A 25,849-nucleotide genomic window follows, 5' to 3' on the forward strand; every position below is an offset into this window, starting at 1 on the left:
AACATCTCGAGCCACTGCTGTGCTAAAATGCTAAGCTAGTGCTGCTTAAATCGTGAGGTTTGACTCAACTGTCAAAGTGTGCCGAGCTCGACGGCGATGTGGGCGTGTTCGTCGGTCGTCGGTCCGCGTTTGGGCCGTCACGGCGACGCAAATAGAAACAGGATCACGTTGTCGGTCCAGCCGGCAAGATTCCACTCGTGCCGCTCCATCTAAGGGCAAGAATGCGCAGGCCGCCAGGAAGTGAGTCCAGTCCCGCAGGAAGTCTGGACTCAGCTGTTGGTGGGCAGGAACTCCACGTCGACTCCAAAGAGGTTCGAGTCAAGTCAGAGAGGTCACAAATGGGGTTCGAGTCAAGTCACACTGTTTCTATTAAGGTGATACTTAAGTTAAATTAGTCCTGGTGGAGATTCCGTTAAAGTGCTTCTAATGTAAGCAAACACAAATATTGAAGGGATACTTGACTCATTGAGCCATTTTCAGCAGTAAAAAGTTTATATTTGGTCAATAATTCATGTGGTAACTTCAACATTTTTCATGTACATTTTTGTTGTTGCTTTCTTTATTCATTCAAACTCCAACATCCAATTCAAACTGAGCACACAAACCAGAACGCTGACGTCAAACGAGACACAAGAAAACACACAAAACAAAAAGTCTAATCATTTTAAAAAAGTTATGAAATACCGACAAGGCTTGCTTCGTCGTCCTTCCGAACCCTTCAATTTCCTTACAATAAATCAAAAACAAAGGTCGACGTTTAATAAATCTACATCTGTGAATAAACTCTTTTGCCGTTATTATCATGTTCAATTAAGACCTTTCAAAACAAATTTTTCCACTTGCTGTCGACTGATGATGACATCACCGCTGCGGAGGAAGTAGCTAACGACCAATCATGGCCAAACCCAGAAAACAGGTGAGCCATGATTGGTCGTTAGCTACTTCCTCCGCAGCGGTGATGTCATCATCAGTCGACAGCAAGTGGAAAAAAATTACATTTGAAAGGTATTTATTGTACATGGAAAATAATCACATTAATTCTGGACAAAATCTTGACTTTTAACTGCTGAAAATGGCGGGAAAAAAAGTCAACTCCCCCAAAAATGATGTTCTTTGCAGCCACACTAGTCTGAAATGAGTATTCTGGTTCATATTGCGTTAGTGGAAGACGAGTTAAGCAGCAAAATCCAGCAGTTTCTTCTCAATATCAGATGGCAGCCATTTTGCCACTTGCTGTCGGCTAAAGATGACATCACAGTTGCTCAGGTGATTGGTCGTTGCCTGAGCAACTGTGATGTCATCTTCAGTCGACAGCCATTGGCAAAATGGCCGCCCGGCTGCATTTTGCTTCATATTCCACAATTGTAATAATCATCAGAATTCACACATTATTGTCAAGAAAGGTTCAACGTCGACTTCCCCTTGAAATGCTTCTTTGGAAATCAAATTGGTTCAAATGCTCTCAGGTTCTAACCATGTCACAGTACTTTGACCAGGTTCTACCTGAGCCAGAGAAGTTCAAACGAGGTTCTACCCAAGTCAAAATGAGGTTCTGGACAAGTCGATCGGATTGAAATGAGTCTGCTGCAGTCGGGTTGTTCTTGTTAGTCGTCGGTCCTAACGGGCTTCTACACAAGTTCAAGGTTCTAATGACGTTTGAGAGCAGTCGTGGTTCTACTAAAGAGTCCAAATGAGGTTCTAAATTGCTTCCCGTCACAGTTCAAGTGGCAACGATGACGTTATGCTTTAGTCTCGTAAAACGGTTCCAAGTGATGTCAAAGCGGGTTCTCCCGAGGTCAATGTGGTTCTTCTGGTACGATTCCAACGGCCCACCTGCAAGTGTCCAAAGTGGTTCGACTCAAATCATGGCGGTTCATCAAAAAGCCTGTCTGATTGCGACGGCGGCGGCACAGATGAGACGGGAGGCGGGGCCACAGGCTTTTATTGCAGAGTGGCTTCCTGTGAGGTCACAAACACGCTTCCACTGTAAGGCTGCGGATGTTGTCGCATTCTAGTTGTCGCTGCGAGGGGGGTGGGGGCTGGCGGGGGGCTGGCGGGGGTGGCGTCTGTCGTCTCACCGGGACTTGGCGGGGCGCTTCCAAAATCAAAGTGCACTCTATCGACATGTGGTGGCGGTTACATTCAAAGCAAAAGCGTAAGGCGGCCAGGAGAGAGCTAACGCTAACGCTAACGTGCAGTGATGCTAGTGGAGCCACGCGGCGACAAACAAGAATAAATTAATGTCACGTAAAAAAAAGAAAGAAAAAAAAAAGCCTCACAGTGGGAGGCGGAGGTCTTTTTGGCAAAACTTGAAGACGACCTTTCCTGCGGGGTCAACAATTCATGTGGCAACAAAGTGGGAGGGGTTTGCATATTTTACGTTAATGAGATCTTCATTTGAAGGGGGGGGGGGGGGTCAAAAACGAACCAAAACGGAGAAAACAACAAGGCCTAAAGACGCCAACTCCTTCACGACACGGACACACACGGCAAGCGGTGGCGGTGTTCTGGTGGGGGGGGGTGTGTCCGGATGGCACGGCGGCGTGGCTGGACGACGCCCACGACATCACAGAGGCTTCCCCTCCAGAGACACCACAACGTTGCCGCCCAGCTTCTCGGCCAGCGTGCTGCGGTCCTGGATGTCGTCCAGACCGTTCACCTGCCACTCGTGCTTGATGCCTGCAGGCGGGGGGGGGGGGGGGGGGGGGGGGTAGGCATCGTCATCACACCACATCGACATGGCGCCACCAGGACGTCAGTCAGGTTTCCATCCAATTGTTTTGAAAGCAAATTGACTGAAAATGCGATTTGTGCCCGTTTCCATCTGTTGTGGTTTTGCGAATATTGAGATGGGACTCCACCGCTGTAGGTGGCGCTAGACACCGTAGCGATAAGACCCACCAGTCATTTTTTTTCTAATTGCTAGCTTTTCCATTCAGTTTTATTTTTGCATTTCTTTTGGAATAAAAATGGGTGGATGGAAACCCAACTATCGTGACAGGATGTGACATCATCATCGTCATCACGCCACAATGATGACATCATCACAAGACCGCAACATGGGCTGTGTTGGGAATCGTCGTCTGTCTACGATGCATCTCGTTGAGCTCAATAAAGTTCGACAAAACAGGAAGTTCCCAGTTTTACAAAGTGACATTTGAAATGAATGCATCAATAAAAAGTTCTCTGAAGTCGTCGTGCAATTAGCAGAAGTTCAATTACAATTTCGATGATTACACGCCACTATTACAAAATTGGCATGTTTGTAAAAATGATTATTAATACTAATTGTGAGTAGTTTAAATGTATATATTTGCACCTTTTTAATAAATGTGGCTTCATCCAACAGGAACTTGCATAATTTATAGTGTTTCTAAGAATTACCGTTTAAACAATTTCTTGTTTTGTACCCAAAAACAAAGGATCGTCTTAATCGTGATTTCATTTATGACCAAAATAATCGTGATTAATAATAATAATAATAATGGATCCAAAGGGTGTATGTTGCCGTTTGATTCACTTTGCAACAGGTGCAATTTCCATCCCAATATTGTTGGGACTGACGAGGCCCGCATCGACTTTCTCGTGAATTTTGTAAACCATCCAAACAAATCCACAGCTGAGTAAAAAAAACACAAAATGGCGGCGGGCGGTATGTGGCACAGCTGTCGATAGAGTTTGGCCAACTCGCTTTCAGCAGGGTAACAAGATGGCGTCCACATGTCATGTTGACCAATCGCAGCGCTTGTTTTGTTTTGTTCAACTCTGCGTTGTGGCGTTCGATCTTGTTTCGTGCTGGCTCATTATTTTCCACTTGATTGGATATCGATATCAATCAATAAAACAACCATCTAGTGAGTAAGGCGCGAGCGAGCACGTGGCGTGTCGGCGGGAAGCGCTGACCTGTGAACTTTTTCTTGATGGCGTCTTTGGAGCTGGCGTAAATCATCTTGCTCTTGAGCGGAGCGCCTTCGGGAGCCCTGCCGGGAAAACAAGCAGGAAGTGACGTCACACGCAGGCTGACCACCACTTCCTGATTCACCCCCGCCGTGATGTCAGCGCGCTAACCACGTTAGCGCGCTAGCACGCGGACACGCACCACAAGTCGGATTCTTGGTTTTCATCGCTTCTACTGAAGTCAAAGTGGTCCGAGAAAGATTCCGATCAAGTCAGAGCGCCGCTACTCAGGTTCTGCTGTCCTCATTTTGGATTCTAGTCATGTCAAAGTGCTTCTAGTGAGGTTCTGTCAAATCCAAAGTGCTTCTAATAAGGTTCCTTGAAGTGGTTCTGGTGAGTTTTATGCACAAGTCGTCCCGGTTTCCACCAGGTTCTTCTAAAAGTTCTATGTAGATTCTAATTACCTCGTGCTTCTCATCAGGTGTGACTGAAGCTAAAGTGGTTCTAATGAGATCATATCGAGGTCACTCATTTCCAGTGAGGTCCTACTAACATTAAGTAGGTTCAAATGAGGTTCTACTCAAGTCCAAGTGGTCTTAAAAAGGTCGTATGGCGTTGCTCCGGTTCAAATGAGCTTCTACTCAAGTCGATATTTCCTAATGAGGTTCTCCTACAGGACTCGGGTTCTAGTGGTCCTAAGGAGGTTGGATGAAGTGGTTCTGATTATGTTCTACTGAAGAAAATGTGCTTCTAAGAAGGTTCTACCAAATCTAAAGTTATTTGAATGAGGTTCAACTGATATCAAAAAGGTCCGATGCAAGTTTGACTGAAGACATTTTGGCTTCAGTCAAACTCAAGTCAAATAGGTTCTAATGAGGTTCTACTCAAGTTACGTTTCTGAAGAAAGTTCAAATGAAACCAAAGTGGTTCTTAAGAGGTTCCTCTAACTTCAGAGTAGGTTTAATGTGGTTCTACAAAAGTCATTTAGGTTCCAATAAGATTTGACTACAAATGGGTTCTAATAAGATTCTCCTCATTCTCTGAAGGTCAAAGAGGAGAAGGTCAAACTTTGAAGGGGTTTGTATGAAATCAAAGCGGTTCTACCAAATCCAAAGAAGTTCTAATGAGGCCCTCCGACATTGAAAATGGTTCCAATTAACTTGGACTGAAATCATTTTGGCAACAATGAAAGCAAACAAGTTCTCATAAGGTTCTACCAACGCCAAAGCTGCTCCCAATGCTGTTCTACCAAAGTCAAAGGGGTCCGTTGGAGGTTCTGCTTAAATCCTTTCGGTTCCAGTGAAGTTGGAGAAAAATCAAATGAGGTTCTACTGGAGTGAACGTGTTCCTAAGGCAGAGGTATAAAGTCAACGTGGTTGTAACGAGGCGGACATTACAAAAGTCCATTTGGTTCAAATGAGGTTCTACTCAAGTCAAATAGATTACAACGCGGTTCTCTCGCGGTAAAAGTGGTTCTAATAAGGTTCTGCTGAAGTCATTTTGGTTCAAAGAAGATGTGAGTGGCTGAATTAAAATTCTCCTACAGCAAAACGTGTCCTAATAAGCTCCCCTGAAGTCACGGCGGTCCTGAGGAGGAACCGAAAACTGGCCAGGAAGTGACATCACACAGCGGAGGAAGCGCTTCAGCCGCGAGCGACGGCATCAGTTGACCCAATTAGCACCAGGACACGCACCAAAAGATGAAGACCAGGTCCTCCTTCTTGGACTCGTTGGTCTCATAGGTGGCGTCGTAGAGTCCGTATCGGCAATCATCCAGGGGGAGGAGCTTGACAAAACAGGCGTAGGGGTCGTCCACCGTCTCGCCGATGTCGCCCACCAGGATCTGTTTGTTCTCCTCCACGATGATTTTCTTGCGGTCGTCGCTCAGGCAGAAGAGGACCGCCTTCTTGCGCTGCTTCACCTCGTCCGGCGACCGGTGCGACTTGCGCACCTTCATGTCGTTGAACACTTTGATCACCTCGTCGTTCACGGTCACGCCTGACGCCTGCACACACACGCACGCACGCACGCACACACACCAGGTTAGTGTGGGAAAAAACACAAAACGCAACCGTACAACTGAAGAGACGTTTTGCTTGGTTTTCAATGCACGCTGATATTATTATGGATTTTTTGTTTTTAGACCAATGCCGATAATTTGGCTGGTCCCTGGTCCGTTAAGACTGTGATCAGCGTAGGTCTGGACTTTGGGAGTTATGCCAGACTTGGTCAGGCCCACCGGCCTGTGTTCGTGTCAGAGGCCAGAACCCGGCCTGACCCAAACTACTGAAATAAATTCACTTTCTCTGATTTTCCACTTGACTTGCGTGTCCTATTTGGCGCTTCTCCAACACATTTGAATGGTCTTGCTACTCAATTGTGACTGTGATGGGATTTTTGCTGAAGTTGGGACTTTTCCAGCCTTTATTGGTCCGGCCCGGCGTGGCTAGCACTGTCCCAGTGCGGGGCTAAAATGGCCGCCCCGGGGCATAACGGACTGGATTCCGGCGTGGGCCAGAGCACGCCGCTAGAACTCACCGACGTGGACGGGTCGTTAGCGGCGCCGGGCCCCTTCGGCAAACGGTCCCGCCACTCGAGTCGCCTTCGGTCCGGTGCTGACTAATAAGCGGAGCGGCGGCGGCCATGCTGGCTAACATCACGCTGGCCGCCACTCAACTACACGCGCGCGCACACACACGCGCATATACGCACACACATACACACACACACGCGTTTCGAACGGGAAGCCGGGAGCCCTCGCACACGCGCCGGTCCCGTCGAAAGCCGGTTCTTACCATTCTGTCCCGGACTTTGTCGGCCTAGCTACGCCGTCACAAGGCTTCGGTGAAGGGGGGAAGGTGGCGACTAGCAAAAGGGTGGACAACCGAGAAGGAGGGGGGTGGGGGGGGTGTAGGGGGGTGGCTGCCAGGGTTTGGGGAGAGGGGCGCGGTTACAGCCCAACAAATGGCGATTGGCTACTGACTATTAATGACGCAATCGTCCAATCAGTGCATGGATAGCCTCCACGTGCACGTGACCGACCGGCGTCGTTCTCGCGTGAGCGTTTAAAGTATTTTATTTATTTAATTTGCGGGAGCGTTTGACAGACGCCGAAATATAAGGACGGAAGTGACGCAAATATGTGAAAATGAATGATTTACGATCATCATTTCTCGCGACATTGTTGGTCTAGGAAATTTTATATTTACAAAGACTTTTTTTTTTAATTTAATCCATTCTTTGAGGTATTTTTGATCGACAGTAGTCGTGACATTGAGTCTCATTTGTAAACTATAAGAAAGCCTGCAGTTAGTACCAAACGTGGCAAGACTCTTGACAAGGATTTGTTAGTTTGATCATATTCACGCTATACTCAACAACTTGTATTGGCACCAGGTCCACTTGAGATGCCATTTTAAGGCTTTATTGATTGACTGGTAACCATTTCAGGGCGTACTCCATCTTTTGCCCAAATTCAGATGAGATAAGCAATAAAAATGCTTTAATCTCAACTGAAGACTTCATTTTACATTCTTGCGTTGAATTAAACTGCAAGTTGCGTCTTGCTGACATCTGAAATTTTGGCCTGTTTTACTTCTGCCCCCCCCCCCCCCCACCCCCCCCCCCCCCACCCACCCCCCGGATGGACGGCGAGGATGTTGAGGAAGGTGCATTTGATTGACAAGAGGAAGGCAACGCGTGTCTTTTCATAAAAAGTTTATTTTCACATCAAGGAAGCTGAACAAAGTGGTGATGCCGTTGGGTCGTTTATCAGTCATAAATAAATAATAATTGGGGTCCTCAACATTTTGACCTGCACCCCGACAACCCACTTGCAGCACTACGCAACAAAAAGATGAAAGACTTAAACACATCTCATCAATGCGAAGCAAAACATCAGGATGGCAAAACATCAGGATGCTCCTGAACAGTTTTAGGGTCACAAAGACAAAAAAAGAACAGAGAGAAAAAAGGATTTTTTCTTTCCCCACGTGTGTGGACTATTTTACAGACGACGCGTGATTGACGGCTTGCGACGTTTGTGGCATTTCTGAAAGACAACACGGAAAGAACAAAAGAACGCAAACATCATTTGGTGGCCAGCACGATAACCACAAATTTGTTGATGTCCCTGAGAAACGCAAAAGTCAGTGCAAAAGGATTCTGGAGTGAAGCAACACAGGAAGTCAAGACCCTGAATGAACATCAGCAGGTCAGAGGTCACAAGTTGCAACAAGGCGAGCGGGGGGACGATACGGGACGGCGCTCGACAAACAAACGGTCAATTCCTGATGACCTCTGTGGTCCCTTTTAAACGTGCTCAACGAAATATGGCGTGTTTGTGGGAGGGGGGCTCAATGGCGAGCTCGCTTGGCGGGCGGGGCGGCGTGCTGCGACAGGCCCAACTTGCTGAGCTGGGCGCGGAAGAACTGCTGCAGGCGCACTCCGGCTTTGGCCTCGTTGCTGTGGCGAGCGTTGTACTGGAGGCAGTTGGAGAACATCAACTCCACGTCCGAGACAAAATCAGCTGCCGTGTCGCGCCGCAGGGAGAAATCAAAGGATGAGCGACATTCAAAATGGCAAACAAGCTGGCAAAATGTGGCGCGAGCGAGTGACGAAATGTTGGCAGAGTCATGACATTTTTAAATTAAAATGACAGATCACGAATAATAGTAATGTAATAATGAGTGCGCTCATTTGGAGTTCATTTAAATTCCTTTATCGACATCGATTTTTTTTTTTTTTTTTAAACGTGCGATTAATGAGCACCCCTGACCTGGAAAGTCTGTATTGGGGGAATTGCAGGCGTAACGCAGCAGACACGCCCACCTCAAAATTGAGCAGGAATAAATGGAACAAGAATGCATATGTGGAGAGTGAGGTCAAGTTGCATTTGATCATTTTAAAAATGTTCTTCAGTTACTTCATGTTAAAGATTCGATAGCTCTTAATATAAAAAGAAAAATGCACTGAGCTGTCACCAATGTCTTACAAAAGCAATTATGCCATCTAGTGGCAGAAATATGGCCTCCGTACAAATCAATATCACTGTCATTTTTTCTTTTTAATTATAACTACATTTTATGAATTGTTATGAAATTACTGTATCAATGACTAAAAGATGCAGACATATTTATTTTTACTTGAACTTTGTTCCACTTTTATGTTAACAAGAGTATGATGAAAACATATTTTATTGTACATTTAGAACAGGTATAAAATTTGCGATAAAAGTCATGCGATTAATCACAATGATCATTTTTAATCACCTGACACCCCGAATAATAACGAAGAATGAGTTTGTTTTTGTGCGTGTACATATTTTTCTATCGGCAAATTAATTTAAAAAATGGATTAAAAAAAATAGGCGAGTTAAGAGAGTGTGTTGTGAGCGTGCTTGAGTCTTGTGTACATGTTTGGGTTACCTGTGCTGAGGTACTGGCAGTTGTTGACTTTTTCTCTGATGGTGCTGAGCGCGATGGGTTTGCTGATGATGTCATAGTAGTCGGGCACCTGCACACAAGAGCGATACAGGAAGTCACGCTGAGAGGGCGGCGGCGGCGGCGGCGGGCACGCGTGCTCGCTCGCTCGGCAAGTAGGCTGACCTGCGTGCGGGTCACCAGCTTCATGAAAGGCCAGCTGTCGTCGTGGCGGACCAGCTCCACGATCAGGAGCTCGCACGCCGACAGCTCGTGGACGCCTTGGTTCCTCCCGGACGAGCGGCGCCGGCTACTCGAGGACGAGGACGAGGACGAGGCGGCGGCGGCGGCGGCGCGAGAGGAAGACAGGAGGACCAACTTGAGGGGTTGGGATGGCGCCGGTACTGCGTCTGCAGGGAAGGGGGGGCATTACATGTAAATGGGTCTTTTTCATTACACTTGGTCAGTAACAGAAAATATGTAAGCCCAACAAAGTCAATGAAAAAAAAAAGAAAATGAAATTAAGGAAAATGACTATTCCATTCTTCTCCTTTTTTACGCATTTTCATGACTTAAGAGAAACTTTTTTTGGTCCTTGTATGTTGCAATACACCAGAGGGATCTGTGATGGCAAGTGGCAGGATGTGGCGGCCATTTTGCATCGACACAATAGCAGAGCGTTAGCATGGATTTGTGTTAGCATGGATTTGTGGTCATGTGATCAATTTGAGGAAGCAAAAATCGGCCATGTCATCTATTGACGTGCAGATCGTCAACGCGAGCGCACCTGCGACGGGCGGTCTCTTGCGACCCGTCAACCTTCTGGCTCTGTCGGTGGGGGGCGGGGCCTTGCTACCCGACGTGGTGGCCTTGGACGCAAGGGGCGTGGCCTTCTTGCCCGATGACCTGCACATTTACAAATCAAGCGTGACAAGCGAGGCGTGGCTAGCAGCAGTAGCCGCTAATCAACAAAACCTACTTGGATGTACTTTTGCCATTTGACGTCGCGGCAATCTTGGGTGCGGCCTGCTGACTTTTGGACGCGGCCTGATTGATCCTGCCTTTGGGGGCCGCAGACGGACTCTTCTTGGTACTGCGGAGTAAAAAAATGGCAGTTTTCAAGAGCAGCTCATAAAACAAGATACTACTCATAGCTGCTAACAAAAGCAGCTAATAATAAACTAGGCTAATCATTCTCATTTGATCAAAGCGACGTCATGCGAGCTGCAGCAGCAAAGTTGATGTCAACGGAGCACAAGACTCACGTCACAACAAATTCGGGCTCTTCCTCTTCTGCATCCTCTGACTCGTCCTCAGTCTCTTCCTCAGTCGCCTCCTCTTCCTCCTCTTCCTCTTCCTCCTCTTCCTCTTCATCATCATCATCCAGTGAAGAATGCTGGCGAGAAGGAAGGCGGCCGGATCTCTTTTTGGGCCGGCAGTCGGGACAGAACCATTCGCCCTCCGGAACGTTCTGCGAAGCAAAAGGTGCGTTTAGTGTGTCGCTAACGCGCTAACGCGCCAACGCGCCAACGCAAGTCGTCTCCGGTCGGCACCTTAAGGCGTGGCCTGAGGCAGTGCGTGTGGTGGCCGCGGTCGCACGCGTCGCACAGCAGCATGTTGTCGGCGTCGCCTTTGCGCCGGCACACCCGGCAGCGAGCGTTCAGGACCGAGCGAGACCACAGGACGCTTCGCTCCAGGATGGCCAAGTGAACAAACACCTGCACGCCCAAACACAAACGCGCGCTCACAATTGGAAGCGAGCAATCCAAAAGTCAACAAGGAGAGGAGAGCGGTGGGCGGGACCAACGACCTGAGACAAACTGGACGACCAGCGCAGAGATTCTCTCCAGCGATCCAACACCGACTTGGTCGCACGACTGCTGTCGCTGCCGTCTGACGAGGCCAAGGAAAGAAAAGGCAAACGAGCCACAGAAAAGAATGACAACAAAGCAAACGTGAATGAGAAAAAGAAAATCAATGTGGAAAAAAAACGAACGGATGCAGAAAGCAAAGCACGAGCAACAGCAAGCGAGAAGGTCAAGCAAAAATAAAGCCGGCAAGTCAAAAATAGAGAAAGTGGAAGAGAACATGACAGAAACGAAGAAAAAAAGCGAGAAAAAGGAAAAAAAGCACAGCAGCTAAAAGAACAAAAAGTCAGAAAGCTAAAGAAAAAGCAAGACAGCAAGTTAGTAGCGGATTGAAAAACATGAATGAGCGACAGAAAGAGAAAAAAGACAAACAATTAAAAGCAAGAGAGCAAAAGTGAGAAAACGCACGAGAAAGGAAAAAACAGTCAGACAGCGAAAGAAGAACCAAAAAGTGAACGTGTGAGACGGAGAAAGAAAGTGAGCAAGTGAGGGAGGAAAAAAAGACAGCATGTGAAAGATTAACAAAGTGAACAGTAAGAATGAAAAAGGTGAACGCGAGCGAGCAAAAGGATGGGAGGGGAGGGGGGGGGGGAGGGGGAGCACGAGCGGCGAGAGGGCGGGGCATAAGTCACGTGATCGTGAGCAGACCCGTCACTCGTACCGTCGCTGGCCTGCTCTTCTTCCTTCTTCTTGCCCTTTTTGCTCTTCTGCTCTTTCTTGGGTTGGTCCTCACCTGCGACCATGTTTGCTACACGTTAGCTTAGCGCATTAGCATCGATGCTGACGGGATGTTAGATGATTTAGCGCCGCTTTAAAGTGGAAGTCGACCTTAATGTTACATTTTTGACAATAATATCTTATGGTCTAAACATGACATTATGATGAATATAACATTTGTGGAACATGAATTATGAAGCAAAATGCAGCTATTTTAATCCATCTCAAGGGGCGGCCATTTTGCTACTTGCTGTTGACTGAAGATGACATCACAGCTCACCTGTTTCCTGAAGTTGCACCGTGATTGGTTGTTGCCTGAGGCCTGAGCAACATTGATGTCATCGTCAGTAAGTGGCAAAATGGCCGCCGCCCTCAGATGGATAAAAACGGCTGGATTTTGCTGCTTAACTCATATTCCACTAACGCAATATGAAGCAGAATAACATTTTGACGAGTGGGGCTGCATCGAACATATGATTGTCATTTGGAAGGGCACAAATGGCTCCTGAATCTTTGAGTTTGCCTCAATCTGGTTCAGTGGTTTGTTCTCACAACCAACATTTCCTAATGTTGATGAGTTGGGTAGGGGAGGACCTTCGGACCCTCGGACCTACCGAGTGGAGCTTTGAGGAAGCGTCTCTCGATGCCGCGCTCGACGTGGCCCAGTGCCTGAGCCAGGGTTTTCACTGCCACCATCTTGTCCGCTGGCAGCCTAAGCAGACACACACGCAGCTCAAAATGGCCGCCCACTCAAGCGGCTACTGTGACTCCATGTTATGAGCTGGTAAATTAGCTAGCATTAGTTAGCGGTCGGATTAACATTATTGTTGCAACATTATAACCGTTGGATTAATGTTAAATTATAATTTTTTTTTTTTTTTTTACCTTTCACCGTGAATCATTTTCTGTCTGTCCCATGTGTTTCTTGCGGCAGATTAAAAAAAAAAAGGGGGGGGGGGGTCACTATGTGTGTCACATGACACAGCAGAGACAAGATTTTACAAAATCATATCATTTTCGTCTCGCTTTCATTAGGCGATGAAAATGCATAATGATTTCCCGGATGTTCTAGTTAGTTTATTAATGAGAGTTTTAGTCGAGTCTCGTTCTAAAGAGTGAAAAATGTGTGTTGACAAAAAATGTTTAGTTTTCATTGAAAAAATGAACACGGGTGTGTTGGTCGGCAGAAACGTGTAAAACCTTCAGGACTTGGCGAACCCTGCTCGGTCTTCATACAAGTCTGCATGTCAGTTTTTATAGCCGTTGTGGTCGTACCCGTCTGGAGCCTTCAGGTAAGCAGACTCCGCCTCCACAGCTCGGCTTGCATCAGGACTCAGCAACTCGTAGTTTCCGGCCTCCAACGCCACACGCCACGCTTCTCTGTCCATCGCCTGGAAAAGAGTCAGGCCAGCGCGGGTTTGACGTCGCCGCCACATCATAGCGCAAGCGATGGCGTTACCTTGAGCGCCCCGAGAGTTCCCTGGTAGATGCGGTCCTCCAGGTCCAGCAGCAGGTCTCTCAGTCTGCCCTCCATGAGGGTCTCTGCCGCAACGGTGCATTCCGGGACGGATCGAGATGACTCGGGATCGTCTGGACCAAAGCGACGGGTATGATGGTCACGTGATGTGACGAGACGAGATACGCGAGTCCCAAGAGCAGCGGCGTAGCAACGTCCCCCAGGGGCCCCAAGCAAGAAGGGCTTGGGTGCCCCGGCGGCCATTTTGTACTATACATAGTACCAGGGATGCGATTTGACCAAAGTGAAATTATCTGAAAATTTAGCCGGGGGGGTCTGGGGGCCGCAGGCTAGGTCCAGCGAAGCCCCCCGGAGCTCATGGGTTTTCCGTGTTTTGAAGTACTTTCAATGCACTCGCATGACAAAGAAATAGACAAAACAACAGCATCAATTTTCAATGTATATTGAACTATCCCATATAAAATGGCAGTTTTAGTCAACTCAAAATCAGTCACATTCAAAAACATTGGACTGCCTTTGCTTTTAAAAACTATCACTGAGAATATCATCATATCTAACTCATGTGATTACTAAGTTAACACATAAATAATGTTGAAGAGTTCAAATTTCATGAACAAATAATTGTATCATGACCAAATGAAAAGTAACTCATATTAGAGCATACCACAAATGTCTTTGTTATAGCAGAAGATGTTATCTGTCGGAGTCGTGTGCATACACAATCAACTACTAAAAATAAATAAATAAATAAATTTAAAAAAATCGGAATTTTTTTTTGGGGGGGGGGGGGGGGGATAAAAAAAAGCGGAATTCCGCGAATTAGCGGAAAAATCACATCCCTGATAGTACGTCATTTTAAAATTGCGCATTTGCATCGTCAATAAACAATCACCATTCAATTGTGCTTCATTTAAGTCACTTGTTTTGTTTTAGTTAATTTAACTTTAGCAAGAATCCTTCTAAGTAAGCCAGAAAACAGGAAAATAAAATTACTAAACACACAAAAAAAGCCTTACTGGTGGTTAAAAAAAACGCCTTACTATAAATGGTCGTAAAAAAAAAAAAACACACCTTGGTGGGGGTTTTTTTCAGTAAAAAAAAAAAAAACCTGCCTTACAATAAATAAATACAAATCTTGACTTTATTCATGATCATTTACCAAAAAAACAAACCCACATGAGTCAGGGAATTTGCTGAATAAGCGGCCCCAAGCAATTGCCTGCCTTGCCTAATGGCAAACTACGCTTGTGCCCAAGACATGCGGTATTCATCTCGAGGGAAGGTTCAAGGTCCTTGGGAAGGCTTTAGCTTATTTGCAAGAATTGCTCCCATAGTCAACAGTTTCTATTGAACTACTAATAATAGCAATGAATGTGGAAAACGCAGTATGAGCCGCCACGTCAGCAAATTCCACGCTCAAAATGTCAAAGGTTGGCCTTAGGATGTTTTTTTTCCGTACCGCTGCAGGTGTACTTGCTGCGCTGGCAGGCTTGCAGCACCTCCCGCAGACGCTCGCGCTCCTGCAGCAGCGCCTCCTTCAGGCCGCTCTCGCGATGGCCTCGGGGGTTCAGCGCGTCAATCAGCTGCTCCAGCTCCTCCACAGAGCTGTAGAAGAACCACTGGTTGGGGCGGTCGAGCGGCGGGCCGCCGCGGAGCAGCGGCGCCGGGCTCGAGCCGACACTGCCGTGACAAGAACGGAGGGAAGTTGGATCACAACCAAATGCATTTAAAACATCGAACATTCACATTCATCCGTAAAATCGTGTCACAAAAAAATATTTTACTCCACGGTGACTACTGAACAAAATAACATTGCATTACAAACAAGTGGGCCTGAAACTAAATATTTTAACTCTTTGACTGCCAGACGTTTTCAGAAACGGGACGTCGCCAGTGCCAGCCGATTTAAGCATTTTGACTGATCTTGCAAGGTCCACAGAAAATGATGTGTTTGGACTATGGAAACACACATGCTACCAAATGAAAGATTGGACTCTCATCTTTCATCAGAAAAAAAAGTTTGTTTCTACCTCATTCCGTTTTTCAGTAATCAACAATAGAAAATGGTTAGTTTCACCTCTGTTTTAAAAAAAACGTCTTTTAACGTCTTTGGCACTCCTCCATAGGACTTTACTAAACGTTATTTAACGTTTTTGGCAGTCAAAGAGTTAATATATATATTTTTTTTTTTAATTGACGAATCAGATCAACATGTTAGCAATCCCTGTGAATTGTTGGTACTTTTAGCAAAAATGTTACCTGCAAAGGTGAGCTTTCTGACTTGCAACCCACCTTCCCTCCGCAGGCTCGTGATTGCCGCCGTCCTCCATGTCAGCGGCGGCGGCGTCCTGGGCGTCCTTCGGACGAGGCCGCAACATGTCCTCCGTCAGGCCAAAGCCGTCCTCCTCCACGAAGAGCGCCGATGCCGAGGGGAGGAGCCAGTAGCGGCGGTAAAGGCGGTCCCGGCCCAGCGGAAGCAGGCTGGTGCACGCTGCGGCCTTCTGGATGCGCTCCTGCAGCTGGCGTACCTGCGCCAGGGGACAACGGAATCACAATTCGCCGATTTTTATTTTAGGCTAATATTAGCTGATTTTATTAGCTAGCTGATTGATCAGCTGGGCCCTATTTTCAACTAAAGGGTAAAACGGGAGTGACCCGTCCCATCCCACTCCCCAAAAAAAATAAAATAAAAAATTCCATCCTGTCCTAAAGATAAAATGTATGTGGAACACGTGGGATGTTGGAAAAAATGTCAGCCTCAACTTTCAACATAAGGTGAGTGCTAGGACACCCCCGTCCCAGATTGACGCCCTTCAAATGTAGCCAGCATTCTTCCTCTCTCTTCAAACTGACAAAAGCTTGGAAACTGGCAAATTCACAGATAATTACATTTCGGTACATTTGACTCAGGACAGTCACAGGACTGGAAAAGTGTTGGTGGGCAGCTCACCTTCTCCTGTTCTTCCTCCAGTTCCTCTGTGGTTAGGCTTGCGGGGGGACCAATTGAGGCTTTGGGGTCGGAGGTTGTGGGTGATTCTTTGACTTCGGCTGAAGAGAGACATAAAGTACCAAACGCAATATTATGTCAACATCTAGTGGCCGACAGTGAAATTACATCAGAAATAAAAAAGGAGGCTGAACCGCATACAGTTAAAGTGTACAAAATGCAACTACATATTAAAATGTGTTACGTTAACGCCAACATGCTCAAATATGAAGCTATGCCCAGTTGACTACAAATAAAGCAATAGCAAGGATACTTTAAATATTTTTAATGGTCAGTTTTCAGCAAAAACAAAAAGGTACGGGAGTTCAAAATGTTATTTTACGGTCCTATTGCACAAGCTAACCTTTTGTGGTCTTGAGGTGTGACGAAGCGTTCATCTCGGTGTCCTGCACTTTCATCTTAAGGCGCTGCTCTTGCTCCCGCAGACGCTCCTCTTTGCGAAGGCGCACCCTGGGAGAAACATGGTCACGCTCGCTTCACGTTAGCTGGGCGGCGCCGCGCGCCGGCGCATACCTGTGCGCCGCCTCCTCCCGCTCTCTGCGGTGCTGCTCGGCCCTCAGCTCCCGCAGCTCCTGCCTGGCGGCGCGTTGCTCCTCCACGCAGTCTTCGATCAGATCCCTGCTGGACGCCAACGTCAGCAGCTTGCCTGTCAACGCCTGCAAGATGCTCAGCTTCTCTCCTGAACAAAAGCCGCAAATGCAAAGGTTGGGGAAGTCCTCCCACGTCGGGCCCGTTTCCGGCCACGTCGCCGGCTCACCTGGCGTCAGGTCGTAGACGGCCGTGCACGCCAGCTTCCTCATCAGCGTCGGGCGGGCCAAGCAGAGCTCCACGCACGGGTCGTCCGTGGACGTGAAGCCACCCTGCCTCTGGTAGCGGAACTTGGGGTTGCCGTGGTTACAGTCGGCGCCGGACGCCAGGATGTGCAGTCGCAGGATTTCCGACAGCGTGCAGCTGTCCAGGTCCACTTCCTGGAGGCTGCAGCCCAGATGGAGCTGAGACCAGGCTGCGGCCGACGACAGGGCGGCGCTCTCGGCACAGTCGGCCCGTTCGCAATCGTCGTCCTGAGCTTCCGACAGTTCTGGCAGCGCGCCCGGAAAAACAAGTCCAAGCGTGAAAAGGATGACATCAAATTAGTAATAGACCCATAAGGTTTTTTCAAAGCCGGGACCAATAACTGATATACATTTGCATTAAAAGACAAAATATTAGCATTAACATTTTTTTTTTAAATTTTAAACATATAAAGAATTTACAGCTTTGTTTAAAAATTAGAACAAAAATTGCAGGGAGCTTCCAGGGTCATCAGCATGCGCCTTAAAGCTAAATTAAAAAGCAAGTAAATAGTTCCCCAAAGTTTTCTACTGTAAATTAAGCTTTCCAAAATTGCAACATCCGTCCATCTATCTTCTACCGCTTATCCGAGGTCGGGTCGCGGCGGCAGCAGCTTTAGCCCAGACTTCCCTCTCCCCAGCCACTTCAACCAGCGGAATCCCAAGGCCTTCACATAAAGGTTACGGACAGAATCGGTGATAAAGGTCGCCCTGGCACAGTCCAACCCTCGCTGGAAACAAATCCCACTTATTGCCGGCAATGCGGACCAAACTCTGACACCAGTCGCAAAGGGACCGAACAGCCCGTATCAGGGGGTTCGGTACCACGTACTCCCGAAGCACAGGACTCCCCGAGGGACGCGGTCCAACGCCTTCTCCAAATCTACAAAAGACATGTAGACTGGTTGGGCGACCTCCCACGCACCCTCGAGGACCCCGCTGAGAGTGTCGAGCTGGTCTGCTGTTCCACGGCCGGGACCAAAACCTCGATCCAAATTCGACTTCCCTGCTGGAGCATCTCCGGCATCCCCCGAATAGACCCTTCGCAGGGAGGACGAGGAGTGTGATCCCTCTAGAGTTGGAACCCTCACCACTTGGCGAGCCAATCCAGAGGCAGCACTCGTCCCCGACGTCCACGCGAGGGGCGTGTCAACCACGACAGCCCCACAACATCCAGAGCACTTCAAATTTCAGCATCATTCCTTAACTCTTTGACTGCCAGACGTTTTCAGAAAAGGAATGCCGTGGGTGCCAGCCCATTTAAGCATTTTGACTGATCTTTTGACTGATCTTTCAAGGTCCATAGAAAATTATGTGTTTGGACTATGGAAACACACATACTACCAAAAAAAGATTGGACTCTCATCTTTCATCAGAAAAAAAAGTTTGTTTCTACCTTATTCCGTTTTTCAGTAATCAACAATAGAAAATGGTTAGTTTCACCTCTGTTTTGAAACAAACGTCTTTTAACGTCTTTGGCACTCCTCCATAGGATTTTACTAAACGTTATTTAACGTTTTTGGCAGTCAAAGAGTTCATTTATTTTTTATTATTTATAAAAATAAAAAGTGAAGGGGGTTCCCCGTGTCAGCATCATTCTCTTTGTATCAAGTGGAAATTTAAATAAATCCATAAATGAAAGTTGCATGTTTCTCACAGTGACAAATGCACGAGACTGTCCCGAATTTGTGGTTTTTGTCAGGGTTCGGAAAAGGCTTCAAAAGCAGCGAGTGAAAAATGGCCTGAATATGTTGGAAATGTCTTTGCGGCAAGTCAAAACTGTGTCTGTGAACGTCTTACAAATCCTGATGAAAAAGCTAAACGGGCTCCGTTTGCAAGCATTGTCGCTTTACCGGCTCGCACCCTGACCACCTTCAATCAAGAAAAGCGCTCCAAATAGTTTGTACGTCTCACCTTCCTGCGCATCTTTGGCCGCCTCCTCTCGCTCCTCATCCAGAGCCTGAAAGATGGCGGTGATGAAGAAGAAGAGCATCTCACAGAGTGGACCTTCTGGATCAGAACCCACAAGGGCCTCCTCCAGAACCTCTACAAATGGGAGCCAGATGTGATTGGAAAATCAAGTTGAAGCCTTTCACAAGTCAATAGCTACTAATATACATACACGGTATTCACATTGTCCAACCAATTCATAAGATATTTTATTGACATGAACATGAGCTCTTTTAATGACGCGGACGTAAATGTGACGATTGGTGGCCAAGAACTGCAGCCAACACTTGAGAGGCCCGCGCGCCATTTCGTACCCAGAGAGACTCCGTCCGGGAATTCGTCCTTGAGTCCAAAGTCCTCACCGAAGGCCCGAAGGAACACCAAGACCATCAGGGCTTCCCCGAAGAGCTCGGACGGCAGACGAGTCCTGACGGCCGTCGGCGTGGGAAGATCCTGTGAAGGGAAAAAAGGAAAGGAGAAGCTGACGGTCAAGCGGCGGCCAAGCGGCGGCCAAGCGGTGGCGAGCGCCGCCGATGTCTTCGCTGACCTTCAGGTCTTCGCACGCCATGTCCTCTCGGGGTTTGTTCCACAGTTTCAGCCTCTCGGCGTATTTCTTCTTCTCCTCTTTCAACTTTTCGCGCTCCTGCAAAAGCCCAAGTTTCCACATTTCTTTTTTTGGGTGAGACTTCCCATCGGCATGGAAATATCCTCACTTTTTAGATTTTGATTTTCCAAGTTATTTGACTTTTGTCCCATCTTTCAAGTATGTCTATCCCATCTGACTTTGAATTTAAACTTCTGACAACAATTCAATTCTTTTTGGAAATTGTCAAAAATTGAACGTCTTCAATTCAAATTAAAACTCAGATGGCAGATATATTGTGTGGCATTTTTTTGTTGTCCCAACAGAGTATGAATTTGACATTAGGGGCGTTGACATTTTGACGCTGGAAATGTTGTTGGTTAAAATAAATCATTAAATCTTAGAAATGTCATTTTTAAAAATGTCAAATTTACAAATTTTAGAAATTCAAAGTCAAATGATGACAACTTTACATTGCGGTATTTTTGTGCCATGAGTTCGATTTTATGCTGAATTTGTGACTTTTTTGATCAAATAAATGTTTCAATCAGAATTTATACCAAAAAATTATTCCCATTACAGTTTTAATTAAAACTCTACATTGAGATTACTTGTGGTACTTTGTGCCATCATTTTCTTTATTTGAATTTACAGCAATATGTTGGATTTTTTAATGTATTTTTTTTTTTTTTATTAATCCCTAACATAAAAAATAGACACTAAAATTCAAAGTCAGATGGCAAAGACCACCAAGAGTTTGAATTTAAAGACCATTTCTGGCACAGAATTTTCTTGGTTAAAAATTGTGCATTAGAGACCTAAATTCAAACTCAACTGTCCTGTCCTGTCCTGTCCTGTCCTGTCCTGTCCTGTCCTGTCCTGTCCTTTCCTTTCGTCTTCTTAAAAATCCCAAAAAAAGCCCGGCTGCAGAAGCTTCGGGAAGACTCACCTGATCCTTCTCCTGCTTCCTGCGCTCCTTCTCCTCTCTCCTCTTCTGCTTCTCATCCTCAAAGCGCTGCTTCTGCTCTTCCTTCAACTTCTCCTTGGCCTCCTGCGCCTCCTCCTTGTCCCTCCTCCTGCCCGCCATTTCCTCCTTGTGCTGCAGCAGCTTCAGATTCTCCGCCGCCGCCTGCAGCAACCACGCGCTCGCCTGACGTTTCACAGTCGGGTGAAAACATTTGCAGCAACATCTCAAGATTTTTTTCAAACGTGGATTATAGAAATGGAATATCAAGTTTAACAATATAAACAGAAACAAGTAATAAGAAGTCAAACTGAACAAAGTATTTCTTTTTTTGCTGCCTGGTTTGTCTAGGAATTAGTTGCTCTTAGTAAATCCCACAAGTTAATCCGTTTTAGTAATTTGCTTCAGAAAATAGTCCGTCTTTGCAGTCGGTCTTCAAAGTTAGTCCATAGTAGTCGCTTTGTCTAGTAATTAGTCTGTTTTGAGTAATTGCTCTTGGATGCACTCCATTTTAGTTATTGTTGTTTCGTTAGTTCCTCTGAGCAATTGGTCCTAGAAGTTAGTCACTCTTAGTAGCTGATCACCAATGTTAGTCGTTCTTGGTAATTAGTCTTTTTTTATTTATTTACCTTTAACTCTTGATTTTACCATACAAAAATGTAAAACTCACAGGTAACAAACAAGCAAATTCGCAGGAAAACAAGCGCTCAACATTGCAAGAAATTACCAATAAAAAAACAAATAAGTAAATAAAAATACAAGGGGTAAAAAAATTTTTTTTTTAAAAAAAAAGGTCAGAGATGTTACCAAAAAATATTACAAAAATCGTCTAAACCAAAATTTGATAATCGGTCTTAGTAGTCAGTCCATCTTAGTAATTGGTCTTAGGGGTTAGCAATTTGTCAGGTGTCGGCAGGTGGACTGTTGGTCTCTCAGTCTGTCCTCGTGTCGTTGCACTAAAGCTTCTTCTCACCTGCGCAGGTGAGCCCCGCCCCTCCATTTTGACACTGCAGGGGAACTGGGGCGGTTCATCTGGGAAGAAGTTGGAGAAGTTCTGCTCAGCTAGCCGATACTTCACCACGCTGGAGGCCTGGAGAACGTGGCGTGGGAGGAACTGAAGCATTGTGGGTGATCAAAGTGGGACGAGTGGGGTGGGGGGGGGGGGGGCGAGCTCCTTACCTTGACCCGAATAATCCCGTTGGCGGGCTCGCAGTGTTGCTTGAGGAGCAGCTTCAGCCGCTCGCGGGACATCACGTTCTTCCTACGACTGAACACAACAAAGCCACTGCGTCAAAGCCACGCCCACTCCGCAGCTTTTGCCCAAATACGGAAAAGGGAGGCGGGTGTCACCTGATCTGATTGGCTCTGACGACAAACGGCTCGCTGGGCTCCTCCGTCATTATTCGCACCTCGTACTTGAACGCCGATGGACTCAGAGGCTTCTTCCCAGTTCTGTTTACACACACGATCATGTGATGCATCCGTCCGAATGGGCACAGGTCAGATGATTTTACGCAGCCTGCAAAAGTATGCCAGGTTTTCTCGGCTCGTGTTTCAATTTAGTTATGCAGCATCAAAATGAGGGTCTTGCTGATGGGGATATTTTGAGGCCCAGGCAGCTTCAGGTTAATGGCAAAAAAAAAATTCAGAGAAGAAACTTTTCTTTTTCTAAATTCTGATAGAAGACTAATAGGGCAATTAACAAAATAATATATGTTTTTTTTATACTTACTTCATAACTAGATTGTTCAAGTACAAAAACATGCACACAAAAAAAGCATCATTGTCAAAGCATATTATTCAGAATGACTCCAACATTTACTACTCTAAGATAAACTAAGCATATAAATCGGCAATTCTGATGAATTAATTAGTCGGGGCCTAATAAAAATGATACAAACTCCCCCCAAAATTATTTTAGGCTTTTAAGTTAGAAGTTAAGTTAGAAGCGCGCCTGTGCTGTGCACACGTTTGACGCCGGTGACTTAGGACTTAACAACGTAACGAACTTTGACCTGCTGGGACTCTGAAAGGCGGCGGCAGCTTCGTCTTCATCGCTGTCGCTAATGACGATGACATTGTTGTCAGCCGACTTGTGTCCGTTGGCAGCCGGCGCTCCGTTTGTGCCGGAATGCGGCGAGTGGACCTGAAGGATCTCGCACACTTGCCTGGACACACACATTTACAAAACATTTGCACACGCACACACTTGATTGCACACATAAACTCGGGCTTTCGTGATCTGATATTATTGGATATACAGTATTATCCATGGTGAGTGACGTGGGGGCCAAAGAATGAGAGTGTAAAGTTGGCTACTGTCCGCTCAGGTAAGCAGTTGCTATTGTTGAACTGTTCTGCTATTCAGTACACTGTGAAAGGATCCCAAGTAATTGAATTAATTGAGTAGTTTGAGTAATTTTTGTGGCTCAAATTTAAACAACGAATGTGCAAAGTTGATCTCACAAAAGGGTACAATCAAATCAATCATCTGCCAAACAGGCAGAATACAAGCTCCATTCAAATTATGGGAGCAGTTGCAAAGGGATTAAATTAGTATGGACAAGATGGTTTATCAAAGCGGGAACCAATTGTGGTAGCTGCTTTTTTAAAAATGTGTCTGAAAAGAAGGCATGAAGCGGAGACTGAATCAAGCCCAAAATGCCGTCTATGCGGTCGGCCTCCCTTCCTCAAGACCCGAGACTGGTCTACCTGGCCCCGTTGTGTTCGCTGACATCCACCGTCTCGCCAGGGAAGAAGCGCTCTTTGGCGAAGGTGTAGATGTCCTCGCAGAGCTCGCTCAGGCGGCCACGGCGGCCGAGCGCCGCCAGGTGCAGCAGCGGCCGCACCAGTGCCGACGGAAAGTTCTGGAGGCTCTGCTTGGCCCGTCGCTCGCTCTCCTGCGCCTCCAGATACGTGAGGCCCGCTCGGCCAGTCAGCGAGCAGCTCCACACGAGACTGTTGCAAAGGATGGTCCTCTCGAAAAATTCACTGAGGGGGACAAATTTGTCAATTTGAAATAACAACAAGTCATGGGGCCAATTGAGCTGTTTGCGTGTATTTATGCTTTGGTCAACAAATGGTGTTGGAGACGGTTTCAGTAGGCTGTCGATCTTGGTAATATGCTGGTTTGAAGGTCCTACAGCCTTGAGGCTGGCGGTTTAAGTAGTCAGCCACTCGGTAGTCAAAACATGAAAAAGGCTGCCATTTTTTGAGCAAGTAAGTTCTTGTTAGCCATCAAACTAGGGACACGAGTGTTTCTTTTCCCTTTTATTCACTCACTCACTCACTAACTCAGCTGTTTAAAGTTACAATTAAGTGTCTTAACGTATTGAACAAGGGAACGTCTTGACCAATCTTAGCCTGTTAGCAGCTAACGGCTAAAAGTAGCTAACAAGTGACAGCTAACCGGCTAGCCAACTCTGCTAACAATACACCTGCCCTTAAAGTGCTTCAATGTAAACACACACACACACAAATACCCGTCGAGAGAACGTTTATACTTTGTGTTATTGTAATTAAAGTACTTTTTGTGGAAGTTTATCACGAGCAAGTGAGTGGGAGCAACGTGCCGTGACGTCACGACGCCGGGCACAGGTGATGTCGGGTGTCGTGAATTGATGGCGGCGGCGGTGAACAGCCGCCCAGGTGAAGGTGGGACTCACTCGTAACTACGGAAGATTTCATGCGTGATGCGGCAGAGGAAGACCTCCTCGTCAGGGCGAAGGTCGGCCGGAGGCTCCTGGCGGACGAAGGCTTTCCTGTGGAGAAGCGGCATCTCGGGCGGCCGCTCTGGAACAAATAAATAAAAGGAGGGAAGCGATCAGCGCAGCCGAACTCGCACCGGAACTAGAAGCGGACCTCCCGGTGGGGTGTTCCCCGGGCCTCCGGGGGACATTTCCGCGGCTCTTCTGTTAAGACGCGCGAAGTAGGCGGCCGCGTGGAGGCGAGCCGTTCACCGCCTCACTCTTGACCCAATCAAACTCACCCGCACAGGACTCACCTATTCGGGCTCAGAATAACAGCAACGGTTCGGTTGTGTTGCGCCTCCTCGCCGAGTGTTTGTTCGTTTGTGGCGACGCTATCTATAATCCGCGCGACGCGAAGAGACCGACTGTCCCGGGTTGAGCGGGCTCACTGGCGGCTTGTTGACTAAGTTTTTATCCACTTCAAGTATCGGAACAAAGCTCGGAAATGTCTGCGTCGTATTTGCTAGGCCGCTTGGAGTGGCCGGTTAAGTGACGGCCCGACGTCTCTTTGATTGAAAGCAGCGACGCTATTGACGGCACGAATTGTCACACTTTACTTCAAATATATTCAAGATTGTTCACCATCAGTGCACGATCGTAAACGTACAAACGAGTGCGCCTCCTGAACTGTACTAGAAACTTCGTCGAATTTGAAAACGTCCATCCTTGTTTGACTGTAATTAGACCAAGTAGTTAACGTAACTCTCACTTTTCATGCATTGAAATTTCTTCAATATACAAATTCAGAGACGATTAGATGAGTGTTATTCAAAACATTTATTAAAATAAATAAATTTCACTATTTCGAGCTGATGTGTGTCTTCTGAACGCACCACATCGAGTGAATCAATAGGCGGGGCTTAACCGTGATTGGCTGGACGTGTAGCCACCAGCCAATGGTTGCTCGTGGAATCGCGCCGCTTCCTTATGACGGCTTTTCTTTTTTCAATACTTTATTTAACTATTTGAAAGCATGCTCCTGCATTCAAGAAAATGCTGAGAAACAAATATTCAGGTCTTTCATTAACTTAATAAATACTAATACTGTATGTCCTGACTTCCCTGCAGTCAAGTACAACATAAAATCATCCAATGGCTCTCCATATTAGATATCTGCAGTCTGGCTGTCCAGAACTCCAATTTGAGATATCAACATGATATTTTGGTCACAATTCCAGTTACAGATACAGACATATTGATATTGCCTAGTTAAAGCTTGATTAAAGATATCTAGTGAGATGTAGACCTTGAATTAAAGATATCTTGAACTGGAATTATCAAAAAGCGGAGTTAGAATATCTACAATCCTGTTACATATGTTCATAATTCAGATAGCAAACAAACTACAAATTCTAGTTGTATGTAATGACAAACCTCAAGATCATCT

General features: G+C 46.5%; 2 protein-coding genes across 7 annotated transcripts; both read right to left on the reverse strand.

Annotated features, from left to right (window-relative positions):
• Positions 1-1,925: 1,925 nt before the first annotated feature.
• Positions 1,926-6,824, reverse strand: LOC144051576 (cofilin-2). Of its 2 annotated transcripts, none has more exons than XM_077564976.1 (4): positions 6,693-6,824; positions 5,592-5,902; positions 3,904-3,980; positions 1,926-2,679 (listed from the first exon to the last, which is right to left on the reverse strand). In XM_077564976.1, exons 1-4 carry the CDS (start codon positions 6,693-6,695, stop codon positions 2,567-2,569), a joined length of 504 nt encoding a protein of 167 aa, XP_077421102.1. In that variant the 5' UTR covers positions 6,696-6,824; the 3' UTR covers positions 1,926-2,566. The 2 variants fall into 2 exon arrangements, with proteins under 2 accessions (XP_077421102.1, XP_077421103.1); XM_077564977.1 differs by lacking the exon at positions 6,693-6,824 and adding an exon at positions 6,436-6,592.
• Positions 6,825-7,597: 773 nt separating this feature from the next.
• baz1a (bromodomain adjacent to zinc finger domain, 1A) lies at positions 7,598-24,979 on the reverse strand. 5 transcript variants are annotated; one of them, XM_077565023.1, is made up of 29 exons: positions 24,717-24,979; positions 24,379-24,505; positions 23,426-23,704; positions 22,729-22,881; positions 22,064-22,165; positions 21,893-21,980; positions 21,687-21,803; positions 20,699-20,878; positions 19,714-19,809; positions 19,481-19,619; positions 19,131-19,262; positions 17,144-17,464; positions 16,900-17,065; positions 16,730-16,836; positions 16,330-16,427; positions 15,672-15,907; positions 14,839-15,059; positions 13,362-13,492; positions 13,178-13,293; positions 12,517-12,614; positions 11,847-11,918; positions 11,128-11,210; positions 10,871-11,035; positions 10,583-10,788; positions 10,297-10,410; positions 10,105-10,223; positions 9,504-9,727; positions 9,324-9,411; positions 7,598-8,425 (listed from the first exon to the last, which is right to left on the reverse strand). In XM_077565023.1, exons 2-29 carry the CDS (start codon positions 24,489-24,491, stop codon positions 8,253-8,255), a joined length of 4,137 nt encoding a protein of 1,378 aa, XP_077421149.1. In that variant the 5' UTR covers positions 24,492-24,505; positions 24,717-24,979; the 3' UTR covers positions 7,598-8,252. The 5 variants fall into 5 exon arrangements, with proteins under 5 accessions (XP_077421149.1, XP_077421130.1, XP_077421140.1 ...); XM_077565004.1 differs by having other exon boundaries at positions 21,687-21,827; XM_077565014.1 differs by having other exon boundaries at positions 20,699-20,899; positions 24,717-24,978.
• Between the last annotated feature and the right edge of the window lie 870 nt (positions 24,980-25,849).

Source organism: Vanacampus margaritifer, chromosome 1, assembly GCF_051991255.1.
Source record: "Vanacampus margaritifer isolate UIUO_Vmar chromosome 1, RoL_Vmar_1.0, whole genome shotgun sequence".
Taxonomy (NCBI): domain Eukaryota; kingdom Metazoa; phylum Chordata; class Actinopteri; order Syngnathiformes; family Syngnathidae; genus Vanacampus; species Vanacampus margaritifer.

Coding starts and splice junctions, on each gene's coding strand:
- LOC144051576 (XM_077564976.1), bottom strand. Junction 3,981..5,591: donor GACCTGGTCTTCATCTTTTG/GTGCGTGTCCTG, acceptor TTTTCCCGGCAG/GGCTCCCGAAGGCGCTCCGC. Junction 2,680..3,903: donor CATCAAGAAAAAGTTCACAG/GTCAGCGCTTCC, acceptor CCCCGCCTGCAG/GCATCAAGCACGAGTGGCAG.
- baz1a (XM_077564995.1), bottom strand. CDS start 24,491: ATGCCGCTTCTCCACAGGAAAGCCTTCGTCCGCCAGGAGCCTCCGGCC. Junction 22,166..22,728: donor GCCTTTCAGAGTCCCAGCAG/GTCAAAGTTCGT, acceptor GTGTGTAAACAG/AACTGGGAAGAAGCCTCTGA. Junction 19,263..19,480: donor CCCGGACGGAGTCTCTCTGG/GTACGAAATGGC, acceptor TCCCATTTGTAG/AGGTTCTGGAGGAGGCCCTT.